The 27,926-nt window shown below is 42.7% G+C and overlaps 1 protein-coding gene and 1 pseudogene across 2 annotated transcripts in view; one reads left to right on the top strand and one right to left on the bottom strand.

Annotated features, from left to right (window-relative positions):
• The window catches only part of PYGB (glycogen phosphorylase B), an 86,786-nt gene that overhangs the window by 34,876 nt on the left and 23,984 nt on the right, over positions 1-27,926 (bottom strand). The window contains exons 2-5 of one of the 2 annotated variants that reach the window (XM_058286785.2): positions 23,090-23,191; positions 5,610-5,688; positions 4,422-4,525; positions 733-864 (exon numbers count right to left, since the gene is read on the bottom strand). In XM_058286785.2, the coding sequence (XP_058142768.1) occupies positions 733-864; positions 4,422-4,525; positions 5,610-5,688; positions 23,090-23,191 (417 nt within the window). The remainder of the gene's footprint in view (positions 1-732; positions 865-4,421; positions 4,526-5,609; positions 5,689-23,089; positions 23,192-27,926) is intronic. The other variant, XM_071211592.1, reaches the window with a different exon arrangement.
• Positions 20,192-21,406, top strand: LOC139437550 (cytosolic 5'-nucleotidase 3A-like; annotated as a pseudogene).

The raw sequence follows: 27,926 nt of genomic DNA, 5'->3' as shown, positions 1-27,926 counted from the left end.
ATTGGCAAGCCTGTGTCTTCCTGGTCTCCCACCTCATGCTGCTTTTCATTCCTCCTACCTCCACTGCTATGTGGCTAAGTCTTGACGGCTCTTTCATGACATTTCTCCTGCTCCTCCCAGTTCCTGCTCTGTCCCCCCAAACCACCCAGAGGTATCCTCTCTCCTTCCCTGAGGTGTAAGCTGACTCTCCACCTTCGTGCCTTCCCCATCGCTGCTCCACCTGCCAAGCACTGCTGTGCACACCCCTGCCCCAGCTGCCCCAGGGGAACCCTGTTCCTGGGCATCCACTCAGCCTCAGGCACACACTCATGGCTCGGTTCAGCTGGAATCATAGGTCAGCTGCACCTGGGACCCTTTTTTGCAAACCCTGGGCCAGACATGGCCCCAGGAGGCAGGGGATGTGGTGAGCGAGGTCACAGGAAGATTGCCATCCGGGGGTGCTCGTTCTCACCCCAGAAAACACATGACGGAGGCCGTGGTGGGTCTAGTAGCAAAAGCAGAGAATGCGGGGCTGCCGGTCTCAATGCCAACACACACCTCCCATCCAACTATGCGTGCACCTTAACACAGACCTTCCTCTCAATGCTTCCAATGTTTCCCACCACTTGGAAAGCTCCCCGAGATCTCTGCCTTGTGTTAAGGCCTCTAGAGAAGCAGCCAGGCTCCCATTCCCATCAATCCGCTGACAAATCAAACATCGAGGCACTCCTTTCAGAAACTGACAGTGGGTACCTGCGTGTCCACCCACTTGACGCCATCGGGTCTGTGCTCCACACGCCCGTAGAAATGGACAGGAAGCATGTACTCCGGCCGGGCCTTCTCCCAGGGGTTGCCATAGCGCAGCCAGTCGTCAGCCTCTTCAACCTGCAAGGGGACGCAGCAAGGTGGGTTCTCAGAGGCAGGGAGAATGGGTGCTGGTGGAGTGAAACAGCGCCTGGGTGCTGGGCCACCGTCCTGAGCTCAGCTGGCTGGGCAGACCGCCAAGATGATATCAGGCATGGCACCGACACAAAACTAAAGCCTATTTACAACATAAGGATTTCCAATTCCGGCCAAGGCTGTGTATTTAAAAATGGACAACTGGACTGTAAAACAGTACAGTGCAATCCCAAATCTTGATATATTCCAAGAATTGACAGAAGGGACTCAAACAGCTATCTGAACACCAATGTTCAGAGCAGAATTATTTACAACAGCCAAAAGACAGAAGCAGCTCATGTATCCATCTAGAAGATGAATGGATGAAAGAGATGTGGTGAATCTGCATACTGGAATATTATTCAGCCATAAAAAGGAATGAGGTCTTGATATATGCAACAATATGGAGGAATCCTGAGTGAAATAAGTCAAGCACAAGAAAATACTGTATGATCTTGCTTAAGTGAAATATCTAGAAGAAGCAAATTTCATTGACACAGACAGTAGATTACAGGTTAACAGGGGCCAGAGTAGATGGCTGGGGGAAAAGGGGGAGTTATTGCTTAATGGGTACAGAATTTGAGGTGATTAAAAAAAACTGGGGTAATAGACAGTGGTGATAGTAGCACAATATTGTGAATGTAGTTATTACCACTGAGTTGTATAGTCTAATGTGTTAAAAAGGGTTTAAAGTTGTATGTATGTTACTATAATAAAAAGTTTAAAAGAACGAATACTTGATGAGCCAAAAGCTCATCAAAATTCAGAAAATGCATTAAAGTAAAAAGACATGACGAATCACCTGAATAAAAAGGAGTGATACATAATACAGCATGGATATAAAAGAAGCCAGTCACAAGAGATCACATAGAGTGTGATCCCATTTATATGAAATGTCCAGAAGAGGCAAATCCATGGAGACAGGAAGCAGATTAGTGGCTGCCAGGGGCTGGGGAGTGACACTAATGACTACAGGGTTCCTTTCTGGGGTGATGAAAATGACCTGGAATCAGACTCTGGTGATGGTTGCACAACTTTGTGAACAGACTAAAAACCACTGAATTGTGTACCTTTCTAAAGAGGTGAATTTGTGGTATATGAACTATATCTCAATAAAACTGTTATGAAAAAAAGAACCATTTGGAGCCCACTGCTTTGAAAATGACACCACAAAATTTCTGAATGCCAAAGGCTCCTATCACCGCCCAGAAGCGCTCCCAACAGGAACTGCCTGTTAACACACAGATATGAGGACCTTGGTGTTCTGTTAGGCCTTCTTCCAAGGAGCTTATTTTCCAAAAGCCATATCCAGTGGCATCCAAGATCATCAAGTATGCAAAAACCACTCCCACACATGAAATTAGAAGTAGCCTTCCAGACTCTAACGCTGCTTTGAATAGAAGTATTTGTGGGGCTGCCTTTCCCACAATCCTATGGAATTTACCCATCTTGCAAGAAAAATTTTCCAGTGAATAGGGAATTAGAAGTCTACTAAAATTTAAATAGAGATCCAGGGTTTCTTTCCTACAAATTTTAAAGCAACTCTATGTATGTTACTTTGAGCATTTTTAAAAAACGATTCTTATAAACAAGGGAACACTCAACAGAGAGCTGAAGGAAGAAGGCACGTGCAGGGTGACTGCTTCAATAGGCTCCCCTCTGCCCTGCTCCTGGTGGGACAGCCCTGTGCCTCTGCTGGGCAGATCTCGCCGAGTGACCCGTCCTGCCTTCTGACCTTGGCAGCATTTCCATGTACATCAGTGAAATTCTACAACCTGGCCATCTCCTGCAGAATATGTCCTTGAGTGGTCTATAGCAGCAGCACCTCTCAATATGGAGCACATCCTCCATGTGAGACCCATTCTGCCTTCCTCCCCTACCCCTGTGCCCAGGGCCTTGGCCGTGCCGCATGTATGACACTGCTAGCCTTCTACTGTCTGCTGCAGTGCAGCTCCACTGAGAACCATTCTAAATGACAGGTTCCATGAAAATGGGACAGGGCAAAGGGCGTGTTCACCACTGAGACAGTCTGTAAACTGGTACATGGCATGGCAGAGCTGTAGGAATGAGGGCTGCCAGAAGAAATGTCTGTATGTTAAAACAAACAAAAATCTTCCTGCTTGTAGTTGTGGCACCAACAAATCAAGAAATCTCAAGAGTTTCTGTCCTATAAACAAGCACTTTACGTATGGACCACAAGAGCTGGGATGGAGCAAACACGGCTGATAGATGTGTAAGCAGAGAACTGGATGAGACCATGAGGAACTCTGCACTTCTTTTTTTAAAGCAGGAGAGACTATTTGTGTGATTCAATAAGCAATGGATCCGAATCTGTCCTAAGTTTTCTTTTACCTATAGCTGTTACTTTTCTTTCTGAACATTTCATTATTAAAATTTTTAAGCATTCAGAAATGTTAAAAGAAGTTCCCATGAGCACCTATCACCCAGATTCTAGAATTGCTAACACTTCATTATAATTGATTTATCACAGATCAATCAGTCCATCTAATTTTTTGATGCATTTGACACAGACATCAGTACACTTCCCCTAAACACTTCAGTGTGTCATTAATATGCTGTTCAGTATGTGTTTGTTTTTCAGGTTGGTTTCTATATAGTAAAATGTGTAAGCCCTAAGTGCACCGCTGATGAGTTTTGACAACTGTACTCACCTCTGCGACCCAAACCCCATTGACGTACAGGACGTTGCCTCACTCCAGCCGTTCGCTTTTTCATTTAGACTGTACTATTCTGATGTTACAAACCTTTTGCCCTGCTTTCCCTGTGACTGCTAAGCCTCAGATGATGTAAATATACTATTCTTTACCCAAGTGACAGAGTTATCACTTCTGTTTTAACTGTCCTTTGAGGAGAAACGCCCGCCTCACCTAGCCGAGGGAGGTCAGGCTGCCTCGGGGATTGTGCTCTTTTCCTAACATGGTCTTGACCACCTCAGAGCTGCTGTGTGAAGCTGACTCAACCAGCGCTTACTCTTCCTAAGGGCTGATGAGCCCCTAATCCCACAGGACCCACCACTTCACCGGCATGAGGAGTGAGGGTAGAGGAGGGAGGAGAACCCAGAGTGCTGTTTCTAACTTCCCAGAGGTACTGGCCATGGATGGTGAGGCTGAAGAGCACGTCCCCTCTCCACCTGTCACTCAGCAGGAAAAGCAGCGGTGCCCCGTGGGGCCCTCACCCACAGGGCAGGCAGCCTTGCCTGGGGGCCTTCTCCTTTCACAGGGCTGGGCTGGGATTCCCAGTCTGACCTGAATAACAGTGAATCGCACTTGAGACCAGCTGGCGCCAGATCCAGGCAGCACCAACCAGCTGTAACCAGGATGAGATCAGGTGGCTGACAGGACAGGCAGACCCTGCTTTGCTTTGCTTGGCCTACAACTGGCCCGTGTCTCTCAAGGAAGGAGTCTAAAGTATAAAAAGTGCTCCATTTATTTTCCTGGGTGAACGAGGGCTGGAAACCAGTGAAGAAATCAAACCTCACCTACCTGCCAGCCATTGACAATCTTTTGGTTAAAAATCCCAAATTCATAGCGGATCCCATAGCCATACGCTGCCAGGCCCAAGGTGGCCATGGAATCAAGGAAACAGGCTGAAAATCCAAACAGAAAGAATGTCCTGTAATCAAAGGCAAGCAGCAGAACAGAGGCCCCCCAGAACCAGGGCCCAGGCATCCAAGTTAAGTAGGCAGCTGTAGGTTGTTGGTCAACTTCTGGCTTCAGGAAAAGGAAAATAAACCCCCCTCTCTCCCCCTTCACCTTGAGAATCTGAGGCCATGCCAAGAAGATAGAAACTTGGTGGCTATTTTGGAGTACAAGAGGGGACAAAGGTGAAGATTCCCTGGAGAAGGCCATCAAGCTCCGATGTATCCCCCAGGATCCTCCAGGAAGGGTCTGGAGTAGCATATCACCCTTGCTCTGACCAAAACTTCTTAAAAAACCAATGTTTTAAATGATGGTAGGGAAGCAGACTTGGCCCAGTGGATAGGGCATCTGTCTACCACAAGGGAGGTCCGTGGTTCAAATCCCGGGCCTTCTTGACCCATGTGGAGCTGGCCCATGCACAGTGCTGATGTGTGCAAGGAGTACCATGCCACATAGGGGTGCCCCCCACGTAGGAGAGCCCCACGCGCAAGGAGTGCACCCCGTAAGGAGAGCCGGTGCAGCCTGCCCAGGAATGGCGCCACATACACGGAGAGCTGATGCAGCAAGATGACACAACAAAAAGAAACACAGATTCCCATGCTGCAGACAACAACAGAAGAGGACAAAAAGGACACGCAGCAAATGGACACAGAGAACAGACAAACAGGGGGGGTGGGGGGGGAAGGGGAGAGAAATAAATAAATCTTTTAAATAAATAAATAAATAAACGAAAGTAGTCAAAGAAACCTTATTCCCAAAAGGAACACTGTCATTTCAACACAATCTGCTTATTGTATGAAAGCTGGAACAGTCTGCTGCAAGCTGGGCTACATTCAGAAATTGTGTATGTGTGTGTGTGCGCACATGAGCATGTGTGTGTCTGTATCCATCTCTGCCAGCTCTTTGACCCCTGAAAGTGGTCTGCATATGATACTCTCCCAGCACCAGTGAACCCAGCACTGGAAGCAATGCCAATCACCATGCACTCGCCAATCACCATGCAGCTGCCTTCAAGCCAGGAACGACCTTTACCTGCCAGTCTCCCAAGGCCTCCATTTCCAAGGCCCGCGTCCTCTTCTATTTCCTCTAGTTCTTCCAAGTCCAACCCCAACTGCAAATAAAAAGAGTTAATTGTTTATTATTATTATCATTTTCCCTCAAACAACAGGATGAAGGATATTTTAATCTGTGAGCTTCTAGTAAAAGATAGTCTGCTTTTCTCAGACCTGAAAATCTAGTATTGAGTCTGTGTGCCAAAATTAAGGAGCTTGTTTCCAGAATTTCAAAAAAAATGCTTACTAGTCAGAATTAAACATGACTTAAGAGTCACAGATATTTATTGCCAGTTATTAATCCATTTATAGTGGACAGACTGCAAAAGGTATCCCAAAGATGAAATACAGTCTTAGTAATCCTCTAATCTCACATGTTCTAATGATGTTTTCATGATATACTCTTAAACCAAAATCTAAAAGCACTTTTTCTGTGGTATCACAATTGCACATAAACAATTTTGTGAAACTGGTATGGCAGCTTAATAACTAGAGATAATGCAATAAATTCCCAACTATTTAAATTGACTAAAAACCATTCCAGAATGTAGAGCTTAAGGTTCTCAGTTAAGATCTATGGACAATTATTATTCTAGGCCAAGCTTCCATTACCTACCTCAGTGGTTTTCAAACTTTTTGGTCTCAGGAGGACCAAAGAGCTTGTTTACATGCATTATTTCTATTAATATTTACTAAATTTGAATTTTAAATGGAGAAATGTTTTAAAGTACTTTCTTTTTAATATGACAATAAACCCATTACATATTAACATAACACAATCTTATGAAAAATAACCACATTTTCAAAAAAAAAACAAAAAACAAAAACATTTACTTGAGAAGAGTGGCACTATTCTAATTTTAAAAATCTCTTAAATGGCTGGCTTAATAAAAAACAACTGGATTCGCTGCTTCTGCATTCACTCCGTCGTGATATCACACCATGGATAGCCTCTGGAAAGCCTCACTATAACTCGTGAGAGGAGAGTGAGAAAGGCAAATAACATCTTAGTGTTATTAGGAAAGTAGTGTGCTAGCAGACCCCTTGAAAGAGTCTCTCAAAGAGCTCAGAGTTTCTAGGCCACATTTTGAGAATCACTAATCTAAAAAAAAAGACCTAATTAATTAAAAGGGATGTAAGAAAAGCTGTGAGAAAACAGAAACATCAAAATCATAAAGAAAAGGTAATAATGAATGTGTATGACTACATACAGCAATCTGATTGAGAGTAAGACTTCAAAATATTGTGACTTAACCGCATAGCAATTTCAGAGTGTTTTTCACAAAAGATCTCTTGGGTATGTGGGAGAAGTAGGATTTACCTGATAATACAGTATGAAAAAACATGCTTACGACATTTTCCAAATGTATCTGAACATGGAACCTGTTATTCACATAATACCTATTAAATGCAGACACCAACACACTAAAGAGTAGACGTGGGGAAAATGTGTTGGTTCCTTCTGTTTCCAATTTGAGTGTAGTATTGTTGTGGGCTCACTGCAACCTGGCAGGGCACATGCATCTTTATTTTGAAAGTACTGAAAAATGCCATAGGATAGACTATGACATTGTCATAGTTTAAAACTTGACATGGTTTAAAACACTGACAAAGTTTAAAACTTTTGCTAAAGTGGGCATCTGAAATGAATATGGAAAAGAGTTCTAGAGAGAGTTCATCATAAACATTTTTTCTTTACTGAGATTTAATTCACATACCATACAAATACAAATCACCTTTTTTTTTTTTTTTTAAAGATTTATTCCCCACCCACCACGCTCTGTGTCCATTTGCTGTGTGTTCTTCTGTGACTGCTTCTATCCTTGTCAGTGGCACCGGGAATCTGCGTTTCTTTTTGTTGTGCCATCTTGTGTCAGCTCTCCATGTGTGCAGCACCATTCTTGGGCAGGCTGCACTTTCTTTTGCACTGGGCGGCCCTCCTTATGGGGCGCACTCCTTGCACGTGGGGCTCCCCTTCGCGGGGGACACCCCTGCGTGGCACGGCACTCCTTGTGCGCATCAGCACTGTGCATGGGCCAGCTCCACACGGGTCAAGGAGGCCCGGGGTTTGAACCTTGGACCTCCCATGTGGTAGGTGGATGCCCTATCCATTGGACCAAGTCCATGTCCCCAAATCACATTTTCAAATGTTCACTTCAATGGTTTTTAGTAAACTCACAAATTTGTACAACCGTCACCACTACCTGATTGCAGAACATTTTTATTACTCCAAAGAAATCCCAGAGAAGCCAATGTGGCTTAACTGGTTGGTCGCCTGTCTACCACATGAGAGATCCTAGGTTCGGGTCCTAGTGCCTCCTAAAGAAGTCAAGCAGATGCAAGGAACTAATTGCCTAAAATGAGCAGATGCCACAAGTCAGCAGACATTGCAGCCTACGGGGAGTGGATATGGCACAGGCTGTTGTGCACTTACCTCCCAAGTGGGAGGTCCCAGGTTCAGTTCCCATTGCCTTCTGGAGAAGGTGAGCAAACAATGAGCAGACAGATGAGAGAATCAGTGGGGGAGGAAGGTGGGATAAATAAAGTAAATAAACCTCAAAAAAGAAAAATTCCATACTGTCATTCCCCATTTCCTTCCCCCAGCTCCAGACTATAGCTTTTCCCATGATAAACACTGCATATAAATGGGAACATGTAATATGTCGCCTTTTGTGACGGGCTTCTTTCATTTACCATAATGTTTTCAAGGCTCTTCAGTACTGGAGCATGTATCAGTAGCTCATTCTTTTTTATGGCTGCATAATATTTCCTTCCTGACTTTATATTACACCAATCTCAGAGAGTATGAAGTGGTATCTCCCTGTAGTTTTTATTTACATTTTCCTAATGACTAATGATGTTGAGCATCTTTTTAGATTCTTACTATTTGTATATCTCTTTGTAGGAGTGTCCTTTCAGATCCTCAGCCCATTTTAAAATTGGGTTATTTGTCTTTTTAGTATTGAGTTGGAAAAGTTCTTTATATATTCTACATACTACTCCCTTATCAGATATATGATTTGCAAATATTTTCTCCTATTCTATAGGCTATTTTTTCACTCTCTCAATAATGTCCTTTGTAGCCCAAACGTTTTAAGTCCAATTTATCTTTTTTTCTTTTGTTGCTTGTGCTTTTGGTGTCATACTAAGAAACCACTGCCAAGGTCACAAAGATGTAAAGCCATGTATGTTTACTTGTAAGAGCTTATAGTTTTAGTTTAGTCTTGAGTTAATTTTTGTACAGTGTGACATAAAGGGTTCAACTTCATTCACCTGCATGTGAATATCCAATTGTCCCAGCACCATTTGTCGAAAAGACTATTCTTTTCCATTGAATTGTCTTGGTATCCTTTTCAAAAATCAATTAGCCACAAATGTGGGGTTTTTCTCCATTTCTTCTCCTTTAGTCTTTATATCTATCCTTATGCTTAGCACCACACAGTCTTGATGTCTATAGCTTTGTAGTAAGTTTTATAATTGTAGTAAGTTTTGAAATTGGGAAGTGTAAGTCCTTCAGCTTTGCTCTTCATTTTCAAAATTGTTTGGCTATTCTGGGTGTCTTACAACTTTCTATGAATTTTAGGATTAGCTTGTAAATCTCTGGATAAAGACAGGTGGAATTATGATGGGTGTCTTATCGTTTGTGAAAGCTGCTATGACAAATACCACACAATGGGCTAGCTTAAATAACAAGCACTGGGGAGCAGATATAGCTCAAGAGGTTGAAAGCCTGCTTCCCATGCATGAGGTCCCAAGTTTGACGTCCGGTGCCTCCTAAAAACAAAACAAAACAAAAAACCAATTCTCATTGAGGGTGCAGACGTAGTGGCTGAGCACCTGCTTCCCATGTACAAGGTCCTGGGTTCAATCCTTGGTACCTCCTTAAAAAAACAAAACAAACAAAACAAGCATTTATTGTCTCATGATTTTGAAGGCTTGAAGTCCAAAATCAAGATGTTTTCTCCTAGACTCTGGTAATGGCAATTCTCCATCGCAGAATCTTGGTATTCTCCTGAAGCTTTTCCTGACTTCTGGCTTCTCTGTGACCAAATTTCCTCTCTTAATAATGCCTCCAGTCATTTGGATTAAGGCCTGCCATCATTCCGCTTGGCCATGCCTAAACAGGATTTCAAGATCCTATTCCCAAATGAGTCCACAGCCTGATTCATCTTAACAGATTCAAAGATACTATTTACAAATGGGTTCACACTCAAAGAAATACAGATTAAGACCTGCATGTGTCTTTTGTGGAGTACCTGATTCAATCACCAACAATAAGATTGTATTAAATCTAAAGATTCAATTGGAAGAACTGCCATCTTAACAACATTGTCTCCCAATCCATTAACATAGGATGTATTTTCATTTATTTAGATTTTCTTTAATATAGTTCAAGAATTTTTTATAGTTTTCAGTGTAAGTTTACACTTCTGTTATATTTATTCCTATGTATTTTATTCATTTTGGTGCTATTATGAAAGGAATTGTTTTCTTAATTACATTTTCTGATTGTTCACTGCAATTGTATATAAATACACTGCTTTTTGTAGACATCTTGTATCCTGCAACCCTTCTAACAGATTTTTAGTGGATTCCTTAAATTGTTCAATATACAAGATCATGTCATCGGCAAACAGAGACAGTTTTACTTCCTCCTCCCAACCTGGATGCCCTTCATTTCTTTTTCTTGCCTATCTGCCCTGGCTAGAATCTCCAGGGCAATATTGAATAGCAGGGATGAGAGCAGATGTCCTGGGACAAAACAGCATGTTGAACACAAGATGTGATGCAATCAGTCAAACCCAGACTACAGGAAATGCCACAGGAGAGATTCACTTTCAAAAATAAATTGAAAGGCAGAAAAAAAGAAAAGAGAGGTGAAAACTATAGATTAAGAGAGATCACAGGAGGGGGCAAGATGGCGGCTGAGTGAACATCCCTGTTAGGGTCTTCTGCAGGGAATCGGCTGGGCGGCGTTGGAGACTCTTTGGGACCGGATTGTTTCGGGATTTTTGCTGGTCCGGAGGTGTCTGGACATCGATTTGGAGGGAAGGTAACAGAGAGGATCCGTCTGTGAAATATACACGGAGATCCCAGCTACCTGTAGAGGATTCCCTCCTTGGGTAGGCGGAGACGAGGCATCTAGCCCCGCTCGGTGGGGCTGAGCCAGGCCGGGCCGCAGCGGCGGACGCCGGAGCCGGGCCGGGCGGGGCCGAGCCGGGCCGAGCCGGGCCCCGGCGGCGTGCGGAGCTGGGCGGGGCCGGTTCAGGCCGCGGCGGCGGGCGTCCGGAGCCGGGTCTGGGCCGCTGTAGCGAGCGGAGCCGGGCGTAGCCAGGCCGGGCCGCAGCGGCGTATGGAGCCGGGCGGGGCCGGTCCAGGACGCGGCGGCGAGAGGTGGACGCCGGAGCCGGGCCGGGCCGCTGTAGCGAGCGGAGCCGGGCGTAGCCGGGCCGGGCCGCGGCGGCGTACGGAGCCGGGCGGGGCCGGTGCAGGCCGCAGCAGCGAGAGGCAGATGCTGGAGCGGGGCCAGGCCGCTGTAGCGAGCGGAGCCAGGCGGAGCCGGGTCAGGCAGCGGCTGCATACGGAGCCGGGCGGGGCCGGTCCAGGCCGCAGCGGCGGGAGGTGGACGCGGGAGCCGGCTGGGCCGCTGTAGCGAGCGGAGCCTGGCGGAGCCAGGCCAGGCCGCGGCGGCGTAAGGAGCCGGGCAGAGCCGGTCCAGGCCTCCGCGGTGGGCAGCGGCGGGCGGAGCCGGGCCTGCGGAGGGGTTTCTGTTCTTTGTTTTTTTTTTTTGTTTTTTTTTTTGTTTTTTTTTGGAGCATCTGCAGTACTGGGGAGTTCGTGGGCCCTGGGCGGCCTATTGGGGGTTTGTGGGAAGGGAGGTGCTTGCAGACCCATTTGGGCAGACAGACGGGGGGTTTTAGGGCAAAGCGGGGGGAAGTTGTTGTTTTAGATAGTGTTGCAATTGTGACATGTGTATACCTGTATCTCTCTTCCCCCTATCCGTTCCCCACCGTTTGCCCATCCTCTTTTTCTTTCTTCCTTTCTTCTTGTCTTTCTTTTTTTCTTTATTATAATTAGTTTTTTTGTTTTTCGGTTTTCTCTTTCCCTCTTGTCCCTCATCTTCCACTTATTTTATTTTAATTCAAGTATACAATAGGTGCTACAGGGAACACCTCACATTTGCTGGGGTTTTCCCATCCTCCACTGTCTCATTTCTGTGTGAACTGATTTAGGCTACCTACACTATCCCCCTTCCCCTGCATCTTGATATCCACTATCATCTACTGTCTCTCCTATATTCCACCCCCCACCTCCCGTTCTTTGATCCACAAAGTGTCTAACTCTTAATTTCTAATACCTTTGTTCTGTTTTCTGTCTGTTATCCACTCTTGAAAATATTACCTTTCTTTTCTTTTTCCCTCTCTCATGAAAACAATAGCTTTGTAGTTCATACCATATTCCTCCCATATTCAGTCATCTACTTCATAAAAGGTACTCTACCTACAGCTATAACTCTATACAATCTACACGAATCTAACCTCCATCCTCCCAGATCTCATATTCTTGCTTTGTTAACATACATCACCAATACTACTTTACACTTTTCCCTTGCTTACACAATTGCCTTTCCCCAACACTAATACTTTCCTCTAAAGTGAGCTTAACCAACAACAAGTAACTAGAATAAGAAGAAAAAAGTGACAAAGAGAAGATATAACACCTATGCAAAAATAACAACTAATTAACCTCCAAGAGCAGACAAAGAAGCTAAGGAACTGATTAAATTCGTCAAAATAAAGAGATGACCAGAAAGCAACAAAAATCTACAAACCAAACCAATAATCAGGAAAACATGGCTGAATCCAATCAACAAACCAATAATCACGAAGGGGAGCAAAACTTGGCACAAGCAATGAAAGATCTCAGAACATTTATCACCGACAAATTTGATGCAGTAATGAAAGAGGTTAACAACATGAAGACATCACTTGGAGGGGAAATTGCAGACATACGCAAAAACATAACAGATATGATGGGAATGAACACCACAGTTCAAGAAATCAAAAATACACTTGCAGCAAATATCAGCAGACTAGAAGAGACAGAGCAGAGAATTAGTGATGTGGAAGACAGTACTTCAGAAATCAAACAGATAGTAGAAGGGGTAAATAAGAAGATAGAAAAAATCCAATTAGGATTTAGGGACCTGAATGACAATGCAAAACGCTCAAACATACGTATTATAGGCATTCCAGAAGGTGAAGAGAAGGGAAAGGGGTCAGAAGGAGTGTTGCAGGAAATAATGGCTGAAAACTTCCCAAATCTACTGAAAGAGACAGATGTACATATCCAAGAAGCACAGCGCACTCCACAAGTCATAAACCCCAACAGGCCCACCCCAAGACATATACTTGTCAAATTATCCAAGGCTCAAGACAAAGAGAAAATCCTAAAAGCAGCAAGAGAAAAGAAAACCATCACATACAAGGGAAGCTCAATTAGATTAAGTGCTGATTTCTCTTCTGAAACCATGGAGGCAAGAAGACAGTGGTATGATATAGTCAAGGTACTAAAGGAAAAAAACTTCCAACCAAGAATACTCTATCCAGCTAAACTAGCATTCAAACATGATGGAGAGTTCAAAATATTCGCAGACAAACAGAAACTGAAAGAGTATACCAACAAGAAACCTCCCCTTCAAGAAATTCTAAAGGGAGTTCTGCAGGAAGAAAGGAAAAAACAGGAAAGGCAAAGTTGGAGGAGAGTATAAGACCAACAACAACAACAAAAAAGACAAAAAAAAAATACAAACAAAATATGACAAACACAAATCCAATCAAAATATGGCTAACACAAATAATTCCTTGATAGTAATAACACTGAATGTCAACGGATTAAACTCACCTATCAAAAGATTCAGACTGGGACATTGGATAAGGAAATATGACCCATCCATATGCTGTCTACAAGAGACACATCTTAGACCCAGAGACGCATGGAGATTGAAAGTGAATGGCTGGAAAACAATCATACAAGCTAACAATAACCAAAAAAAGGCAGGAGTAGCTATATTAATATCAGACAAAATAGACTTTAAATGTGAAACAACTGTGAGAGACAAAGAAGGATACTACATTTTAGTCAAAGGGAAAATCTGTCAAGAAGATCGAACAATCATAAATATCTATGCCCCTAACAAGGGTGCCTCTAAATACGTCAGGCAAACGCTGGAAAAACTAAGTGAAAGAATAGATACATCTACAATTATAGTGGGGGATTTTAATACACCACTCTCAACTCTGGACAGAACATCTCAAAAGAGAATCACCAAAGAAACAAAACATCTGAATAGTATATTAGAGGAGCTCGATCTAATAGACATATATAGATCGCTACACCCAAACACAGCAGGATATACATTTTTCTCAAGCGCACATGGATCATTCTCCAAGATAGATCATATGCTAGGCCACAAAGAAAGGCTGAACGAATTCAGAAAGATTGAAATCATACAAAACATTATCTCTGACCACAGTGGAGTCAAGCTGGAGATTTGCAAGGGACAGAAGCCCAGATTTCACACCACGATTTGGAAATTAAACAGCACACACTTAGAAAAACAGTGGGTCAAAGAGGAAATCTCAAAAGAAATCAATGACTATCTTGAAACAAATGATAATGATAACACAACATACCAAAATTTATGGGATGCAGCAAAAGCAGTACTGAGAGGGAAGTTTATAGCCATAAATTCATATATCAAAAAAGAAGAAAGAGCAAAAATTGAAGAACTAACTGCACATTTGAAGGAATTAGAAAAACAACAACAAAGTAACCCAACAGGAAGAAGAAGGAAGGAAATAACAAAGATAAGAGCAGAACTAAATGAAATAGAAAATAAGAAAGCACTTGAACAGATAAACAAGACCAAGAGCTGGTTTTTTGAGATTAACAAAATTGACAAACCTTTAGGAACACTAACAAAGAAAAAAAGAGAGAAGATGCAAATACACAAAATAAGAAATGAGAAAGGCGATATCACCACTGACCCCACAGAAATAAAGACTATCATAAGAGGATATTTTGAAAAACTATATTCCAACAAAAATGACAATCTAGAGGAAATGGACAAATTCCTAGAAACACATAAGCAGCCCATAATGACGAAAGAAGAAATTGATGATCTTAACAAACCAATCACAAGCAGAGAGATAGAATCAGTTATTAAAAATCTCCCAACTAAGAAGAGCCCAGGGCCAGATGGCTTCACAGGTGAATTCTACAAAACATTCTGGAAAGAACTGACACCAATCCTGCTGAAACTATTCCAAAACATCGAAACAGAAAGAACATTACCCAACTCCTTCTATGATGCCAACATTACCCTAGTACTAAAGCCAAACAAAGACATCACAAGAAAGGAAAATTACAGACCAATTTCTCTAATGAACCTAGACGCAAAAATACTTAACAAAATACTTGCTAATCGTATTCAACAACACATTAAACGTATTATACACCACGACCAAGTGGGATTCATCCCAGGTATGCAAGGATGGTTCAACATAAGAAAATCAATCAACGTAATACACCATATAAACAGACTGAAGGAAAAAAATCACATGATTATATCTATTGATGCAGAAAAAGCATTTGACAAAATACAGCACCCTTTCTTGATAAAAACACTCCAAAAGATTGGAATACAAGGGAATTTTTTGAACATGATAAAGAGTATATATGAAAAACCTAAAGCCAATATTGTTTACAATGGAGAAATCCTAGACTCCTTCCCTCTAAACTCAGGAACAAGACAAGGATGCCCACTGTCTCCACTCCTATTTAACATTGTCTTAGAAGTACTTGCTCGAGCACTGAGGCAAGAACCAGAAATAAAAGGCATTCAAATTGGAAAGGAAGAAGTAAAAATTTCATTATTTGCAGATGACATGATCCTATACATAGAAAACCCTGAGAGATCTACAACGAAGATTCTAGAACTCATAAATGAGTTTAGTAAAGTCGCAGGTTATAAGATCAATGCACAAAAATCAGTAGCATTTCTGTACACCAATAATGAGCAAGATCAGGAGGAAATCAAGAAACAAATACCATTCACAATAGTAAATAAAAAAATCAAATACTTAGGAATAAATTTAACTAAAGAGGTAAAGAACTTATACACCGAGAACTATACAAGATTGTTCAAGGAAATCAAAGAAGACCTAAATAAATGGAAGACTATTCCTTGTTCATGGATAGGAAGACTGAACATTATTAAGATGTCTATCCTACCAAAACTGATCTACACATTCAATGCAATCCCAATAAAAACCAACGCAGCCTTCTTTAAGGAACTAGAAAAACTATGAAATTTATTTGGAAAGGAAAGAGACCCCGAATAGCCAAAGACATACTGAAAAAGAAAAACGAAATTGGAGGAATCACACTACCTGATTTCAAAACATACTATAAAGCTACGGTGGTGAAAACAGCATGGTATTGGCATAAGGAGAGACACATAGACCAATGGAATCGAATTGAAAGCTCTGATATAGAACCTCACATATACAACCACATAATATTCGATAAAGCCACCAAACCCTCTCAACTGGGAGAGAGTGGCCTATTCAACAAATGGTGTCTGGAGAACTGGATAGCCATATGTAGAAGAATGAAAGAGGATTACCATCTCACACCTTATACAAAGATCAACTCAAGATGGATCAAAGACCTAAATATAAGAGCCAAGACCATAAAAACCTTAGAAAGCAGTGTAGGGAAACATCTACAGGACCTTGTAATAGGAAATGGATTTATGAATATCTCACCAAAAGCACGAGCAGCAAAAGAACTAATAGATAAATGGGACTTCCTCAAAATTAAAGCCTTCTGCACCTCAAAGGAGTTTGTCAAGAAAGTAAAAAGGGAGCCCACACAGTGGGAGAAAATATTTGGCAATCATATATCTGATAAGAAACTTATAACTTGCATATATAAAGAACTCCTATATCTTGAAAATAAAAAGATAAACAACCCATTTAAAAAATGGGAAAAAGACTTAAACAGACACTTCTCCAAAGAAGAAATACAAATGGCAAGAAAGCACATGAAAAAATGTTCCAAATCTCTAGCTATCAGGGAAATGCAAATCAAAACTACAATGAGATACCATCTTACACCCATAAGATTGGCAGCTATGAAAAAAACAGAAGAATACAAGTGCTGGAGAGGATGTGAAGGAAAGGGAACACTCATCCACTGCTGGTGGGAATGCAGAAGGATCCAACCATTCTGGAGGACAGTATGGCGGTTTCTCAAAAAACTAGCCATAGATTTGCCATATGACCCAGCAATACCACTGCTGGGTATATACCCAGCAGAACTGAAAACAAGGACACAAACCGATATATGTACACCAATGTTCATAGCAGCATTGTTCACTATTGCCAAAAGTTGGAATCAACCCAAATGCCCATCAACAGATGAGTGGATCAATAAAATGTGGTATATACACACAATGGAATACTACTCGGCTGTAAGAACAAACACACTACAAACACATGTGATAACATGGATGAATCTTGAGAACCTTATGTTGAGTGAAGCAACCCAGACATTGAAGGACAAATACTACATGACCTCAATGATATGAAATAACCAAGCTGCCCTAGATAGCAAGAGACTGAACGATAGGCTTACAGGAAATCGGAGGGTGGAGGAAGGATATGAGCCGATGTCTGCAGGGGTGGAATTTAAGACGAGATGGTGGTAAGTATGAACACAAAGAAGAGATAAAAGGGGGGCAAGAGGGTGCCTTTGGTTGGGGCCTTGCGGGTTTGAGGGTGGCTGGGGAGGGACGGATGGGTAACGTTGCCCAAAAGTGGGGGGAGGGAGGGGTAGCATACGAACACAGGAGAGGGTCAGGTGTTGGTGGAGAGTAAAATGCCGAGAAAATCATATCAAAATATAATAAAGAGGGTTACCTGTTTAGAATGCTCGGAGGGGAGGGTCTGATGCAGGACGGGCTCCTGGGGAATGTCTAAATGCTCATTCTGCCAGAGTGGGTGACACCATGGGGTAGAAACCCAAGTAGTGAGAGTGGGGGTGGACCCACATCCTGGGGAGGACTAATGCCATCAAATAGAGGGAACTGTATCCCTCGAGAGAAAGGGTGGCTCCCAGGGCATTGGGGCAGTTGAGCAAGTTAGGCCCTGAACACTATTCCATCTATCTCTGGAAGTGGCTCCTCAGGAAACGGAGGTTGGCTGTCACTGTGGGCACCAAGGTGGAAGGGAAAATGGACGTCAAATGTGTGGAACCAAAGTAAATGGGGGATAAGAGAGAAGTTTCTTGAGAGTACACAAGGATGGATATAAAACATGCAATATTACACCATAACATATAGGAGATGACAGACTGATAATGTAAACCATAATGTAAAGCATAGGATAACTAAAAATGTAAAGAACTGTGTATCCTAAAGTATGCACCATAATGTAAGCACAGATGTCACCTTGTTAGAAAGCTAATGTCTCAGACTCTGTACACCACTTTAAGTAAATATGATATGAATAGGGCGTAAGAGTATCACTGTGGAAGGGAAAAGGTTTTCTGATGGATGTGTGGGAGTGCTGTATATTATATATATACATTGCTGTGGTCTAGGACTCCTGTGAAGAAAAGCTGAATAATTAGGGGGGAAAAAAAAAAAAAAAGAAAAAGATAGGATGTGGAATTTTTTCAAGTCAACATTCTTTATCTAAGCTCTTTATCTAACTTTATCCAAGTTCTTTATCTATCCTTTAAACCCATCGCTATATGCCATTCCCTAGTAAGGGACCATAACATTATATTGGGCTTCAAATTTCGGGGAGTTCTGGATCACAGAGTGTTTCAACAATGGCAATGGAGGGATACTGGTATGGGATACCAATGACAGGTGATATATGGCTGACAGGGAGCTGTACAGAACATATGTCCAGGGTGCATGGTAATGTTTGGATATACTCATAGTGGCATCAATTAAAAACCACAGCAGGGGGGGTACTGGGTTCCTGGCCAGTGGTGCTCTGTCGTGGTCCCTAGGGGAGCAGCGACAGTCTCCCAGGTACAGTGGCGGGGACTGGGAGGGAGTGAGGGTTCAACAGTGAGCCCCTGATGCTAATGACTATGCTTGTGAGCTGATAAACCTAAAATAAGAACAAGGCCTAGAGCAACATTGTGCCTGGGAATTTCCTCCTGTCAGCCTTCATGTTACTCAAATGTGGCCAGTCTCGAAGCCAAACTCAGCATGTAAATGCAATGCCTTCCCCCCAGCGTGGGACATGACACCCGGGGATGAGCCTCCCTGGCAACGAGGGACCACTATCAACTACCAACTGATGATGCAACTGGAAAATGACCTTATATGGAAGGTTCAATGCGGATCAGCAGAATATCCATGTCTACATAAAACACCATGACTTTAAAATGCTGTTTGACCTAAAGTAAGGGGGAAATGGAAAGGAGAAATGAGTTTATATGGCTACGAGTTTCTAAAAAAGAGTCTGGAGGCTGGCAGAAGGATTGCCCTCATGCACAACTGAGCAGAGTCAGAGAGACAGATAAAGCAGATACAACCCCCAGATATTGGTTCCTTTGAGGGCTAAAGAGACCCATGGGAGTTATGGTCATGGCCAATGGGGTTAACTACCAGGTCAGATGGCCCCTCTTTGGAAATGGTGTTTATGTGTGATGAATCTGGACTCAAATGGGATCTCCCTTCATAAGACTTTCATGCTAATGTGCTGGAGGTGCAGTTAATGTTGGGGTTTAAGATATATTTAGGGGATTTGAATCTCTGGACTGACAATGTGATAGCCAGGTCCTGAGCCTCAACAGACTCCAGCACCTACAATCTGATCTATTGGACTTACCACACTCAGCTAAGATGGAGTTGAAGAAGGACAACCACCACACCATGGAGCCTAGAGTGATTACAACTGAAAATGGGAGGATTGCATCCAGCATCCATGTGGAATCTGAGCCTCCTCTTGACATAGAGGTGCAATGGACACAACCAATCCAATGTCCACATAGAAGAGGTGGCATTGGATTGGGAAAAGTGGACATGGTGGACGATGGGTATGGGGAAAGGCAGGAAGAGATGAGAGGTGGAGGCGTCTTTGGGACATGGAGCTGCCCTGGATGGTGCTTCAGAGGCAATCACCGGACATTGTAAATCCTCACAGGGCCCACTGGATGGAATGGGGGAGAGTATGGGCCATGATGTGGACCATTGACTATGAGGTGCAGAGGTGCCCAAAGATGTACTTACCAAATCCAATGGATGTGTCATGATGATGGGAACGAGTGTTGTTGGGGGGGGGGAGAGGGGGGGTGGGGGGGTGGGGTTGAATGGGACCTCACATATATATTTTTAATGTAATATTATTACAAAGTCAATAAAAAAAAAATTATTAGAGACAACAACAAAAAAAAAAAAGAGAGATCACAGAGGCACACCAACCAAACGATCAGTATGTGGATCTCAGTTTCTGAACATACTGCTAAAGAATTATGCTCAAGACAGGGCATCCACCTGCCTCTCTGCGGAGCACATGTGAAGGCTTGCAGCCATTCCAAGTTGCCTCTCCTCATTGGCCGGATGCGGTAGCGAGTGCCAGCAAGTATGCCCTGGTGGTGGGGGGGGGGGGGGTGCTGGCCCAGTACCTATTTCACCTTGAAAGGAAGATGACTATCGAGATGCCTATATCCAAACCCTCACCTCTGGATTTTGCTTGCCATCTACACTGTTGTTCTAGGATGAAATCAAGAACAGGAGAACTCAGAGTGCCTTAAGGAAGACTAGATAATCAAGAGTCTTCTGAAAATGATGTTAGAATTCTGGAAAAGTTCACTTTCTATCAAGACCCTACTAGAGTATAAGAAATTTTCTGATGTCTCATCAAAGGAGAAGCTGCCACACTTCAGAAAGTAATAGATTTTTATCTGATGCTAAGTCATAGGGAAAAGATGCCCAACATGTCATATCATTGACATCTGCAAGCTGGTTACACATGAGTGTCAAAAAAAGGTTATTACAACTAGAAGAAAATATTATGCTATTGAAGTTGATCCTGTTCTTACCACAGAAGAGAAGTACCCTTAAATGGCAGAATGGTAAGCTGAGTCATGTAGTTTACTTGCCAAAAGCTAAATTTAAAGAAATTGGGAAGAATCTTATATTATACTCCAGGAAGGATATGTGAAATAATGTAGTTTGCTTGTCAGAAGCTAAATTTAAAGAAATCGAGAAGAATCTGATGTTATGCTCAAGAAAGGATATTAGAATTTCCTTGATAAGCTCCAACACTCAGCATCCCTGTGTTCATATATTGGGATGGTATTTGTGATGCACTAGAGGAAGTTATCTTCAAGTTGGTTTTTATCATACAAATGTCTAAGTAGTATCCAACTTCATGGGCTTTTATGAAAACGGGGATTTAAAGGAGAATTAATTCATGTTTTTAACAAATGTGACAAAACCTTAGAGAACACTGAATATTTCAATCAACTAAAAGCCAATAGCAACAAAATTCTGCTGGGAGACTCCCAAGGAAACTAAAGAATAGCAGATGGAATAATCAATGTTGAACACATTCTGAAAATTGGTTATACAAATGATACAGTGAAAGAACTTTCAGAACCATACATGGACTCTTATGATATTGTCTTAGTAAAATATTAGAGGTAGCCAACTCCATCTTATGGAAGATTTTTTTTTTTTTTTAAAGATTTATTTATTTATTTAATTCCCCCCCCCTCCCCTGGTTGTCTGTTCTTGGTGTTTGTTTGCTGCGTCTTGTTTCTTTGTCCGCTTCTGTTGTCGTCAGTGGCACGGAAGTGTGGGTGGCGCCATTCTTGGACAGGCTGCACTTTCTTTTCACGCTGGGCGGCTTTTCCTCACGGGCGCACTCCTTGCGCGTGGGGCTCCCCCACGCGGGGGACACCCTTGCGTGGCAAGGCACTCCTTGCGCGCATCAGCACTGCGCATGGCCAGCTCCACACGGGTCAAGGAGGCCCGGGGTTTGAATCGCGGACCTCCCATACGGTAGACGGACGCCCTAACCACTGGGCCAAAGTCCGTTTCCCTTATGGAAGATTTTATCAATAAACATTCAAGACCGTTCTCCCATGGAAGCAACTGCAAGATGCGAGAACTGCTCATGTGTTCATCTTGCTGAAAGACTCTTACTTATAATAAATTCTCGTACTGGAAGGTCCTGGAGAGGGGCCCCCACCATCCACAATGCTGAGCCGCTGGATTTGCATTCCACCACTCCCACCAAAGTACCCTCCCCAACCTGCAAAACCAAAATTAAACATAAAACAAAGAGAAGAGAGGGTGCTGGGAAGGAAGGACAGCTCTGATGAGGACCCTTTTCTGCAGGTGCAGGAGGGGAGAATGAGTCATATAGAATACTCTCTGGAAATTCTATACTGGAGAATTAGGGCTAGTCCAGGAAAAGAAGAGAGGAGGAAGTGATCAGAACAGACTGGAAAAATGGAAACGCAACCTATTACAGTGTCTATGCTAAACTGCAAATGAACTACAGAAGGATTAAGCCTCAACATGAATAAATGTGAAGGAAGAATCCTTAGGGAAAGGCAGCTTTGCTTCTGATTAGAGAAGAAAGAGGCAATTTTTTAACGACGGCAGGATGGGCTCAAGGGGTGATTTTAGGGGTGGGGAAGTGAATCAGAGGTGGGTAATGGTTTAATAAAGTAAAGAGAAATGGGACAATACCAACTACTTTCATCATGCTGCGAATCTGTCCCCCGGGTTGCGGGGAGAGTTTGCTTATATAGGCTTTTAGGTTCAGGGCGGGGGCAATAGCTCAGCAAGCAAGCACGTACAGAAGCAGGTGTTTGCGGTTAATCAAATGCTGGGAATTCTATCAGGGGACACAAGCCGTCGGGGAGTTCTTGTTATTTACAAGGGCTGGGTCAGGTTGGTCTTTTGGCAGGGGCTGACGAGACTTTCTACAGGAGGCGGCCTTGAGATAAGGCTTTACAGTCAAGCAAGCTTGTTACAGAAGCGAGATATATGTGGTTAGGGGGCTGTGGAATTTTCCTCTTTGGTGGGGGTGGTCACAGGCTCCTACTTCTCCACACCTCCAAAGCTTACCATCACAATTCAACTCTGTCCTTTCCTTCAGTGAATTATTCTCCCATCTAATTTTTACTTTCTCCCTTTATAAGAGGAGGGAGAAGAGGAAGACAGAAGCAGAAAGAGGAACACCTGCCACCCCCATTCTCCTCCATGTACTAGAGAATGCACTGTAAGACACTTCCCGTTCCCAGACCACAAATCTTAACGTCAGTGCTTATCTTTGTGGGAAAATGGACTAAGATCTCAATGCACCACAAGAGGCACTGAGGTCTGCCTGGTAGCCCAGCTCAGGAATGCCATACCTGATAAATAGCTTCATCACAAGCATTCTGAAGACCCAAGTTCACCATCGTGTTCTGCAGTGTACGGCCCATGTAGAACTCCAGGGAGAGGTAATAAATGCGCTGAGGAAGCAAAAGAGCGAATCTTAGGAAGGTTAAGTAAATATCCGTGATCTCTGAATGCAAAAGCCATTCAACATATTCCCTTATTTTATCTACACTGATAATTTCCCTCAATATTATGAAGTTTCAAACATGCAAAAAATAGGAAGAACTGTACCATAAATAACCAATATATTCACCACTTAGATGCTAGATTTTAATGGTTGGTTATATTTGCTTTATCAAAGAGCTATGCACCTACATATCCATCCATCTTACATTTTACTTTTTGACACATTTCAAAGTCAAGTGCAGTCATCAGTTCTCTAATACGATATGCAAGATATGTATGCATATACATGAAACTTGCATGCATTCCTTTAGCTAGAGCTCAGTATTTGCTTATGGTTCTTTAAGTGAAATTTACACAGTGAAATACAGAAGTCTCCAGTATGCCACTCCATTCTTTTAATAAATATGCACATCTGTGCAAACCAAATCCCCAAAGATACAGGACATTCCCTTTACCCCAGGTGTACCCTCCTATCCTCCTGCACGGATATTTTAAGAAATAGCACTGATTATGCCCTCCTGCATTGATGAAACGATAATAGTTTACTAGTTTAAGACATTTTGTTTCAAAGCCTGAGAAAACACAAATGTGTTCTGAAAATTAAAAGTATTTATTAAAGGAAAGAAAGGGTACAGAAGTTAAAAAGGTAATGGCAAAGAACTAGTCTTTAAGGGGCAAAATTTATATTTCAGAATTTCTAGATTATCCTTGTTACTAATATCAATTTCTTCCTTTATTAGTTTTTGGAGGGTGAATAACAGGTTCATTCAGGGGTTTCATTTACATTAACCTCACACTTAGCTCACACCATCCAAAACCTGGGCTCATTCACCTCATCAGGCCTATGCTAACCTGAATCTTCCAGGGGCAGCCTAGAGAAACCCTTCTATAGCACAGCATTCACTTAGCCCAGCTTCTTGGTACCCCAGGTGAATGAACCTTTCCTGGAAGTCAGGTGTGGTGAGGCACATCTGCTCAGTGGTTAAAAACAAGGCTCCCAAACTGGACAGATTCAGGACTGAGTCTGGCTTGATGCTCTTACCAGCCATGTGTCCTTCACATTGCCAACAATTGCATAAAACAACCCTACCAAGTTGTCTTAGTTTATGGAATCTCCATGGCAAATATCACACAAAAGCTTGGCTTAAACAACAAGAATTCATTATCTCTTCGTTTTGAGGGTAAAAGTCCCAAATCCAGATGTTGACTAGGTCATGCTTTATCCTAGACAGGAGTGTTCTGGTGCTGGCAATCCTCCATCTCATGGAAATCTTTCGCTGTCTGCTCTTCTGTTTTCCAATGACTTCTGGCTTATTCTGACTCTGTCCAGATTTCCTCTTTATAAGGCCTCTTTATAATCATACCCTCATTACATTTGGCCACACCTTTAATATCTTTAAAAGTTCCTATTTGCAAATGGGTTCAAAACCAAAGGAATATGGATGAAGATTTGAATGTGTCTGTGGTAGTTTGAGTCTTTTGTGGACCACAGAACATCCTGTTCTTAAACCAATCCATTCTGTACGTGTAAACCTATTGTAGATGGGACCTTTTGATTAGATTCAGTTAAGGAACCTTCTTTTTGATTAGGTTACTTTAGTATGACATAGCCCAGAGTGGGTCTTAATTCTCTTACTAGAGTTCTTTATAAACTGGAGTAAAATGAAGATGAGACCACAAAAGCAGAAAGAAAAGACTCAGGAGTTCAGAGAGGAATCCACAGAAGCTGAGAGAAAAGGCCACGAGAGCAAGAGGGTGAAATCATCGAAACCTGGGAGACAGAAAGCCACAGATAGAGCAGCCAGAAGCTGAAGGCAATGGAGTCCAAATGAGAAGCCAGAGACCTGCAGAAGCCACCATGTGCCTGAAAGCATCTCCTGATGATGCCTTGACCTGGACACTTTCACAGCCTCAGAACTGTCAGCTTCTAAGTTAAAAAATTCCTGTTATGAAAGCCAACCCATTTCTGGTATATCACCTTGGCAGCTTTTAGCAAACTAAGACAATGTCTTTGTGGGGGCATGATTCAAACCTGAACAAAGGAAAAAAAGATTTGCAAGTATTGAATGTAAAGCCCTATGCACACATCCGTTGTTAGGTATTCAACAGACACCAGCTATTATTATCTGCCACCACTGTCAACAGATACTGGCTGAGTGAATGCATGCATCCATTTCCACTAGGCAGAAGGTTTGCCAATTTCCTTCCCATTGCTGGCATAGCAATAGGTGCTTTCCTGGACAGTGAGCAGGCTTCTAAGAGCTCTCTGTGCACTGAACCACTCACTTCTCACAACACCTAACAGGTCAATGAGTGGTCAAGGGCAAGGCCAAGATCCAAATCCTGGCGATCAACTCTGTGTACCTACTCTGAAGCAGGACTCTATGCTGCCTTTCCTGTAGCATTAAAAATAAAGCCTGAAATGTGTTATAAATTGCAATGAATGTACCAAACTAATTAAAGAAGTTGTTAGTGTGGGGAAAAGTGGGAGGTGTGGGGAGTGGGGCATATGGGAATCCCTTATATTTTTTTATGTAACTTTTTTTGTAATCTAAGTATTTTTAAAAATAAATAAAAATCATAAAAAAAATAAGGCCTGGAAAAAATAAATGGGGAATTGACAACTCTTCCTTACAGAAAAATTCCAAGTAATTAATGTAGAAGAAATGAGAAGGAGGAGGATTGTGGGATGATGGCAGAGTAGAAAGCTCCAGGAAGCAGTACATCCACCAGAACAATTACTGAAATGGAAGGAATGGTCTGAATCAAATATTTTGAAATTCCGGACTCTAGGGGAACATTGTGCAGCATCCAGGGAGGACGAAGAGGCAATAAAGTAATGTGCAATGAAGACCACTGAGTTCCACCTTCCCCTTTCCCCCAGCCTCCTGCCAGCAGCAGAGGGGACTGGAGCTAGGGCTCCCTGAGCAACTTGCTGCTACAAGGGTGGGACATAAAGAACTAGTCCTCCAAATACCGGGGGTGTGTGATCTGCTCCCAGATCTCTACCTGGGATCAGCTATCTCAGATCTGTGGGAGCCCGTTTTGAGGGAGGCCATTGTTCCAAAACTCCTCAGGCAAAGGCGGTAGAGTACTCTTAAAGACAGTAACCTTCCTCAAAACCACAGAAACAGTTAAGGGCTGCAATAACTAGGCAAGTGCTGAATTAAGAAACCACAGTTTCAAAAGCCACAGAAGATCCTTGTGCCCTTGCTGACCCTTCCCCCACCCCCTCCTACTGGGGTCACTGGCCCCTTCCAGAGGGCCCCTGTGTGCATGTACTGGGGTGCATGAATGTCACAGCCAATATAAGTGGTGGAAGTCCAAGAGACTAAGCCAAAGAACTTGCCCCCAGCTTGCCCTCCCAGTTTGTCCTGAGGGCAGAGAAACAGCCGGCTGAAAGGGGGGACAGGGGAGAAACAATTAAGTTGAAATGGCCTGGGGCAAAGGAATACCTGCATTCAGTCCCTCAAGAGACCACCCAGAAAGGGAGGTGGTCTATTTCAAAGGGAGTAAAGAGGTCATTCACTGGAACTCCTGTGAAATGTTAAGGAAGAATTCCTTAGGCTCAGCTAAAACAGAGAAATCCCTGCACTTCTCATTTGCCTCAGGCTGATCTTGATGGGAGGGCTAAATTATGACGGAGACCACCAGCCAACCAAGAGCCAATTTGCAAAGACAGTGAAAGGTGCTTTTTTTTGCCTTGGTTTATTTGTTTTGATTAGCTCCTGGCATTCAAGAATATCTCTGTCATATAACTTGCTGAACAAGAACATAAGGAACAAACAGCTCAGGGACTAAATCCCAGAGTTACCACATGAAAATAAAAAAATGTACAGTATGTAACGAAAGATTACAAGACAAAAAAGAAATAGGAAATGATGGCCTATCCAAAGGAACAAAATAAAAATCCAAAAACCATCAACAAAGAGGACCACATTTTGGACTTACTAGACAGAGACTTTAAGAAGTTATCCTCAATATGCCCCTGGAGATAAAGGAAAAAGAGCTAAAGAATATGAGGAAAAGAATGAATGAACAATATAGAATCTATTCTACTGGAGTAGAATAACACAATAACGGAAATGAAAAATTCCTTAGATGGTTTCAATAGCATACTGGAAGTGACAGAAGAATCAGTAATTTCTAATACAAGGTAACTGAAAAGATTGAGACTGAGAAGCAGAAAGAAAAAGAAAAAAGAATAAACAGAAGCCTAAGAAACCTGTGGGACACAATCAAGCATACCAGTATGAAGCAAGCTAATAAGACAGGGAATTAATAGATGGATCTGGAACCTGGCAGAGTCCACGGGGACATCAGTAACCCCCAAGGTGGCTGCTGCAAGACCCCCACCTCTAGGATTCTGCGATACAGAACAAACACTTCTTCTGGATGCAAACAAAAAAAACACAAAAAAACACAAAACAACAACCCGATATTCTCCAGGAAATTTATCATTAAGTCCTCACTGGGGGATTGATGGGTGGGGTAATCAATCAAAACAGCAAATAGCTGGAACTCCTCCCTGCCATGAGCAAAGGGGTGGAATAATTAATAGTTTATAAAGCAGACCTCAAGGCCTGAGCGCTCTCTTGCCTCTAGACCCATTCCTGCCCGCTGTGCGCTGCCCTCGCCATTTTTCCTCTGCCACATGGCCATGCAAGTAACCCTGGGTATAAT

The sequence above is a fragment of the Dasypus novemcinctus genome, chromosome 24 (assembly GCF_030445035.2).
Source record: "Dasypus novemcinctus isolate mDasNov1 chromosome 24, mDasNov1.1.hap2, whole genome shotgun sequence".
Taxonomy (NCBI): domain Eukaryota; kingdom Metazoa; phylum Chordata; class Mammalia; order Cingulata; family Dasypodidae; genus Dasypus; species Dasypus novemcinctus.
This window is presented reverse-complemented; position numbering and strand designations above follow the sequence as displayed.